Source organism: Arachis ipaensis, chromosome B06, assembly GCF_000816755.2.
Source record: "Arachis ipaensis cultivar K30076 chromosome B06, Araip1.1, whole genome shotgun sequence".
Taxonomy (NCBI): Eukaryota; Viridiplantae; Streptophyta; class Magnoliopsida; order Fabales; family Fabaceae; genus Arachis; species Arachis ipaensis.
Genome location: NC_029790.2, coordinates 22,268,830 through 22,276,684, shown reverse-complemented (window position 1 = coordinate 22,276,684; position 7,855 = coordinate 22,268,830). Strand labels below are relative to the sequence as shown.

Here is a 7,855-nt window from a genome sequence, read left to right as displayed (position 1 = left end):
TTAGGAGGATTAGTTTACAACAAAATATTTTTATTTATGTATTTAAGGTTTGAATTCAAAATCATTTCCTATTCGATGTCAAAAAGAATTTAATAGTTAAAGCCAAAGATTATATATGCATGAAACACATGATGATTAAAAAAAATAAGAATGAATTAGGTTTGGTACTCAAGTTATTTTATATTTGGTATCTAAGTTTGTTTGATGTGTAAAACCATTTAGAGTTTAAGTTTGCTTGAGGTTAAAGATCACATAAGATTCAAGACTATTTAAGACTATTTGAAGTCAAAGATTATATTAATTAGCTTAGTATTTTTTCTCTGTAAATAAGATTAATTTTAATAAGTTAGGAGAATTTTCATTTATTCACACACTCACTCATTCTAAAATTTTTAGTCATACTAATAATTTTTAAATTTTAAGACCAATCCACAAAAAAAATCATATTTATTTCTTGAATTAAGATCATTGATACATGTTTAATACACGTCCATCCAGACTAAACTCATATATATAATTAGGAAAAAGTTTGGTAACCAAAAATTTTCGGCCATAATTAGTCAAAATTTTCTATATTTTACTTCATTTATATCACTTAATAACAGTTTTATTTTTTATTCCACTCTCTTATCATTCTACTTATCACCGTTCTTATCAAATCTGCTTATTAATGATATTAATTATAAAATCATATCCCTTTTTATTAGGCACTATTGTAATCAATACTTAATATTCTTTTTTATAATTTGATTTTTATATATAAAAATACAATAAAAATTAATAATAATTATATTTAAGAATGGTAATTATAATATCAATTACATTACATATCATTTTTTAGTTATTGCATAAGTAACTATCAAGTTACTACAAATGTTTAAATTTTATCATAATTGAATTTAAAAAATATCAAATTCTTAAATTAATTTATTTAATTGATAAATTTACTCATAACATCCATAAATTTATGCAGATAACATCCATAATTTCATATTAATAACATCCATAATTTTGTGCACATAATATTCATAATTTCATACTTATGATGTCTATAATTAATAAATTTTTATAATTAATATTATCAAATTTTAAACTATGCGTCTTATTGTATTCTTCAAATTATCTCATGTGCACTAATAAGTCATAATTTTAATTATTAATATTTTTTATTTAATATTCATATGTATGCTTATTTATTGATTTTAATATAACAAGTTAATAATTATTTCTAAAAATTGATTTTTTAATTTTATATTATATTTTTTATTTTCTAATAGTCTATATGTAAAATATGAGTTGTATAGTAAAAGTAGTTAAAATTTTTTAATTTAACCTCCATAATTTCTGTAGAGAAATTGCATTTTAATGAGTAATAATGTGATTGAGGGATGTTAGGGATTTGATTTGAGAGAAACTGAAACTAATTTTAGAAAGAACATTAATGACTCTAACCACACAGAATAAATGTGAATGATAAGGAGAATGAGTGATAAGGAGGTGTATCTCACTTGCTTATCAAGAGAATGAAAATTTTTTTGTAACATTTATATATTGTAATTACTTTTTGGTTACCTAGCACTACCCATATAATTAATACAAAAAGGTAAATGAATAAAGTTAGGGTTCAAGTTGAAGATGAGGTCAATAGATTATTTCCGATGAGAATCTAAGATAAAAGAGGTAGAAAAGAGAGGCTCTTAATTGTGACAAAAGGTTTAATGGACTTCAGTGGACCCAATCTCAGTTCAGTGAATAATAATAGTACTAAGAATTCAGGAACTTAACTTAAAATAGGACTTTTATCCTCATCATACTAAAGGAAAGAGAAGAAAACTAAGATGCGAAGTTCACACTTGATATAGACACCAAAATTGGATAATGGATACAAACATATCGGTCATGGTCATGTAACGTAATTCCATTTTTTATTACATTAAAACAGTGAAAATGACAATTAAATTAATTTAATATACAGAGAGAGTTAGCAACAATTTTTTGTTTATATATAAAACAATGAACATGCATGGATCTGATCTCTAAGGTGACAAGTAACTCAAACAACCTCCGAAACACTTGATCAATTGGTTTTACAATATTCGTTTCTATTTAATTTTTCATATAATCAATTCTTGTGTATACTTAGTTTTGAATTAATAGGGAAGGACTTAGTTATTGTAGAAGAAGATATATAAAGGAAACTGCAGATTAAATCTTATTAGCTTCCACGTTAAGATATACTAAAAGAAAAAAAAAACTGAAGAAAATAAGAGTGATAGATAGATAGATAGATAGAGAGATATAAAGATGATGGATTCGATTTGATTCGTTTTTGGTAATCAAAAGTTGTCTATTTATGCATGTCAACTAAAGCTATCAGTCGCAAAAGGAGATATGATGTTTTTCTTTTGGGCAAAAAGTTAAGATTATTTGTATTCCATTATTCATTGGTTATTAGGTTAAAATTAAATTTTAGTATGCCATATTCACTTATAAAATTTATTATAGTTTTTTTTTTAAAATTTTTTTTACATGACCGATAATCTACCCATTCATGAATTTTGGTATCACCATACCCCCCTCAAACTCAAGTCTCGTGTGGATGAATATGATACCCTCTCATCCAGTTGCAACAAACATCAACCATGAAACATCAGTAATGCTATTACCACTAGAAAAATCTAAAAAACAAAAAAATTAAAAAAAAAAAAAAAAAAATTTTCATTGAACATGATATTTTTTGTGGGGCTTTTTTATTAAAAAAAATTAATTTTCACTTTTCACCAAACTTCACACTTCACCGTAGCATAGCATTACCCCGTAAAACGTCAATACACAAGGTCAATGATCTAAAGCTTACCATCCGTATGAAGCAGATAAAACTATACAAGTCAAAGCAAAAGCAAAGATTAATTAATACAAGGTTTGAATAAATAGTAATGAAGTTAGAGTGCTCAAATTGCAGAACAAGGTACCATAATTTATTATAGACCACGAGAATCTATACATACATACATACATATATATGGACAACTACAAATATGTACAACAGTGACTTAGGACCACATAAGTTAATGACTCCAACAACAAAACACTGTTTTAGAGCTTAGAAATGCCTATATAAATATATCCTCCTAAAAATGGTACTCTTCACTACAAAGAAACAAAATCACTAAAGCCAACAGAAGAACAAAAAAGTTTGAAAAATGGAAAATAAATACCCTACATAATATTGAAGTGCCATTTTGAACTTTACAAAAAGAAAAAGAGCTTGATCTTGTGACACAAATGATGCATCAGGAAAAAATGATAATGATAATAACAAAATTAATGAAATGAAAGGAGTTCTAGAAGTGCTAAATGGCAGCGACATAAAATGATGGAGGAACATGATTTTCACACAAGCTACTAAGGTAAGAAAGCAAAAGGGCAATGCAATAACCAAAAATTTCTGTCATCATGATCTTCCCTTCCCGGCAGCCACTTCACGCTGATTACGGAAATGACTGAGTAGCTGTTGCGCCTGCATGCATTCGGACAACACATTAGCTTTTCTTCCGCAGTTTAGAACAAGTTAATGGCTCGAGAAATGATATACATGTCATGACTTCACTAATCCGTTAAGTTTTGTGCATAACTGAAAATTCTGTTTGAAAATTAATATTTCCTTTAGGATATCATGCATTATGGTTTCTACTGGAATGATATTTAGATCAAAGGGAAAGTGTGATTAAAATGATATCAGCACTTAGTTTCAACCAACAGTGAAAAAGACTAAACCCTAAACCCTAAATGCTAAATACATAGATGGGAATAGCAAATTATGGAACCAAACCTTTTCTTTTGCTCTTGTCGTGCCGGACTGAGACAATGCAACTAGGGGTGGTACAGCTCCTTCTTGCAGAACGAGGGTACAAAACTTCGAACTATGAAGGCATAGTTGGAAGAGAATAGAAGCAGCATTTTCCTTCCCCCTTTGAGAACCTGACTCCAAAATTTCAACTAGCAAGGGAATTCCCCCTTGCCTTGTTATTTCTATTCGACCCTCTGCAATTGTTGAGAGATTTGCTAAAAGAGCAACAGCCTTGTCAACCATTCTGTCAGCTGGGTCCAATAACTGAGACAGATACTTCACAGCTCCAGCTTGAACTATCCGAGCTTTATTGTCGTGAAATATTGATAAGTTATATAAAGCAGTGGCAGCATCCTTCTTTCCCCTTAGTGTTCCTGAGGCTAGAAGATCCACCAAAGCTTTAACTGCACTGGAACGACCAATTTTTTCCTTATTGTTTTCTATTACGGAGAGGCTGAATAGTGCTGCTGCAGAATTCTCCTTGGCACCATCATTTCCTGTCTTCAAAACGTGGATCAGTGGTTCTATGGCTCCTGCTTCCATAATCAAAGACTTGTTGTCCTCGTAAATTGACAAATTCAGAAGAGCTGTCACAGCATGTTCTTGTGTTATCTTCACATTCGAATACAGCAGCGAAAGTAATGGTGTAACTGCGCCACACTTACCAACAATGACACGGTTTTCCATGTTATTCTTGGTAAGGAGCCTCAATTCTTCTGCAGCAGCAGTTTGCACCTCATTTGACTTACTCTGAAGGTCTTCAATCAACTTGTTGACATGAGATATGGTAGTTAGTTCATCATGCTGTAAGTTGGAAGCAGGAACCGAATCAACTTCCGTGTGGCTATTAATAATATTATTATTCTTTCTATGATTATTTCCGTTCTCCACCCCTACAATTTTGGATTCAGGGATTTGAGATTGCTTTCCTGAAAACCGAGTAGAAATCCCTGATTCTTTATTTGCAGGATGCTCATTTATGATTTCTCTGCACAACACATTTTGATGCTTATTAGGTATGGCTGACACCCCTTTTGAAACTGGATATACATAATCACTGCTAGAAATAGAACTTGACACTGATTCACTTCTGCTGTGACTACATGAAGCCTCAGGGGATGAGTGGTCAAACTTTTCTGTGTCTCCACTCCTGCATCCATTTGATTCTCCACTTAGTCTGAAAGAACCATCACCATTTTGCTTCTCAAATGCACTTCCAGTTTGAGGGGACGATTTTGAAGTGGAATAGCTACTATGTGAAGACCCAAAACTACACACAGGATCAAAATCTTGAGGAAATGAATGATCTGACGAGGTTGAAACATGGTAAGAACTTTTAGGCTTAGAGTTATTGGGAAGTTTGACAGCATGTTCCTCACACCAGTTTGCTATCATAGCTTTCACGGTATAATTCGGAATAAGATTTGTATGGGAAAGTCTCTGATGAGTCTTGGGACAAACAGTCAGGCCATGATCAAGCCACATTTGAATGGATTGCCTCTCGTATGTTTGACCAGAAGCCACAATAACAGGTTCTGACATAAGTTCCAATGATAAAGGACATCTAAAGTATTGTGGGATAGAGACACCGTGTTTGACTTCACGGCACTCAAATTTCAACACATACTCGCGTAAGTTGCAGACAAGATTCACAATTTGGTTAATTTCATCCAATTCCTCTTTCATTTTATTGACTTCAGTGTTCAACCTTTCCTTTTCCGCAGCAATACTTTCTTTTAAAAGCTCCTGGTTTGATGTAAGGTGAAGTAACTCAATAATTCCTTTTAGACGATCATTTGAAGTTTGAACATTATTCCTTTGGTTTCTAAGTGCTTCTTCTATATAGACCACTGCTGTCTCCTTCTTAAGACCCTGAAGTTCCTGCATATATTGCTGAAAAGTTTGAAACAATTAGTCTCACAGTTTATTGATCAAATATACCAAAAAAATTTTAACAAATAGAAGAAACGAGGATTTTTTGTTATTTTTTTACCGTCCTTGTCCGTTGGAACTGAAATGGTGTGAGGACAATAGTAATCGGGAAACAATTAACTTCCAACTTTGGCATACCTGAAGATTGGACAAAACTGAAGCATTTGAAGGTGACTTTAGGGATCTAACAATCACACGACAAATATCAAGTGAAGCACTCTGTAACTTGATCAGCAATTCACCACTTCGAAGAACCTGAAAATAGAACAACCCCAAAAAAAGAGTTAACATCTTCCAGAGAAAAGACTTACCAAATGCAATAACGTTATAATGATATCAAATTGAACATAAGAATATATGTAACTACTTACGCTGCGAATCTTGCTCATCTTTGGGCCCCATTTTTCAATGAGCTCTTTAGCTTCATTAACCAACATATCCAATTCCTCGCATTCTCTATACAGATTTTCCTCCAAAAGGAGATTGTGATCCACAACATCATCGAGCACAGGTTTCAAACGCTTCAACACACTAACCATATTATCAAAGTTCTTCTTAAGGGGGGTAGGCTTTACCGTATGGCAAGAAACTAGATGAATGAATCGTGAAATGCTGTTGATGAGACATTTCGCTGAAGTTGTACTCGTTTGACCTGCTTTGGTAACATCATAACAAACACATATTACCAAAAGAAAAAAAAAAGAAGGAAAATTTCTAATACTAAAATAGCTCCATTTTTATATTTTCTTCTTTGCCAAGTCATCCAACAACATTAAGTGATTAAAGTAGACTCCATTATTGAGATATTTCCAATAGTGTCACCAAAAGTTTGTGTCCATGCAAAACCTTAGATCAGCAACTAAACACTACAGTACTTAAGAATATCTGAATCTCATACCAAAGCAGATAAAATAAACAAAATGTGCACAAAACCAACTGAAACGAAATCAAATCGCAGAATGGGAGCTGGATTTCGCATGAACATAAAATGGTTCTAGTATAAAATTAAAAGAGGCCAAATGCAGTTAGCTGAAACATGCCTACCCCAATGAAAATGGAGCATGCAGAACAACAACTTTCAGAAGTTCCAGTAAAATCACCATGGGAGCAAACATCTAAGCTCAATTCATCCTAATTCATACAATTCTTCACCTTTCAGAACCATCCATTAATTAAATGCTCAAAATTCAATTAGCCCTCTCTTCTTCTTGACAAGTCCCCAATGGTTCCACCAATTACATGAAAAAAGAACATATCATTCCATAACCAACTCAAGAATTCCTCAAATTCATAGCACCATCATCATTATTCCACACAAAACTCATATTCCCCCTAACGAATCATAAAGTCGAAAAGAGCACCTAAGAAATCATGGAAAAAACGCATTAATTGGAGTTTTGCGTTTGCGTACCTATATGCATGGTTGTGAAGAACAGATCGTGATCAATTTGAAGCCATGAGAAATGGAAGTTTCCAGAATGAAAGAGGTTCGTTCTTTATTCTGAATTTTGAAGGTCATACCTTTGATTTATTCATCCATTGATGGCTGTGTGTTCATCCTTGAACAGAGCCTGAGGCAGAGAGGGTCCAATAGCTAAAGAGAAAATCTTTTATCAAATTAACAAATAAAAAATAAAAAATAATAGGGGTTAATGCTGTGGGTCCAATATCTTATACGGTTGGACCTATTTGTTGCCATCTATCTCAAACTCCAAACATTCAATTAACTTCAAATTTGTTTCACTGTTTTAATTAATTATCTTAATCTTTCATCTTTCAACAATATTACTTTCTTCTATCACATTAAAATATAAATATTTTTATTTATTAGCGGTTAGTTTTTAAACTTCTTACAGGGTTGTTTTTTAACGAAAAGCAAGTAAGGTTAAAGGTAGGTATGGAGACAGATGAGTATTCTTATACATAAACGATTCTATTTTTTTTTTTTTTTATAAGGTAGTGGTACTCACAGACACTACTATTATTTTTTTGGAATTAAATAATATTATTATTTAATAAAATTATTATAATTTAAATTTTAAATAATTAATTTCTAAGTAGACAGAGACTTTT

The 7,855-nt window shown here is 31.7% G+C and overlaps 1 protein-coding gene across 4 annotated transcripts; it reads right to left on the bottom strand.

The window, feature by feature from the left end:
• LOC107646186 (U-box domain-containing protein 3) lies at positions 2,930-7,406 on the bottom strand. Of its 4 annotated transcripts, none has more exons than XM_016350388.2 (5): positions 7,194-7,406; positions 6,154-6,437; positions 5,921-6,037; positions 3,833-5,743; positions 2,930-3,520 (listed from the first exon to the last, which is right to left on the bottom strand). In XM_016350388.2, exons 1-5 carry the CDS (start codon positions 7,201-7,203, stop codon positions 3,455-3,457), a joined length of 2,388 nt encoding a protein of 795 aa, XP_016205874.1. In that variant the 5' UTR covers positions 7,204-7,406; the 3' UTR covers positions 2,930-3,454. The 4 variants fall into 4 exon arrangements, with proteins under 4 accessions (XP_016205874.1, XP_016205875.1, XP_020959919.1 ...); XM_016350389.2 differs by having other exon boundaries at positions 6,154-6,434; XM_021104260.1 differs by lacking the exon at positions 7,194-7,406 and adding an exon at positions 6,827-7,127.

Bases quoted from the DNA above. Each gene is read 5' to 3' on its own strand.
- LOC107646186 (XM_021104260.1), bottom strand. The intron at 6,038-6,153 runs GTAAGTAGTTAC...TTCTATTTTCAG, and splicing joins AGATGAGCAAGATTCGCAGC to GTTCTTCGAAGTGGTGAATT. The intron at 5,744-5,920 runs GTATGCCAAAGT...CAAACTTTTCAG, and splicing joins CAGTTTTGTCCAATCTTCAG to CAATATATGCAGGAACTTCA.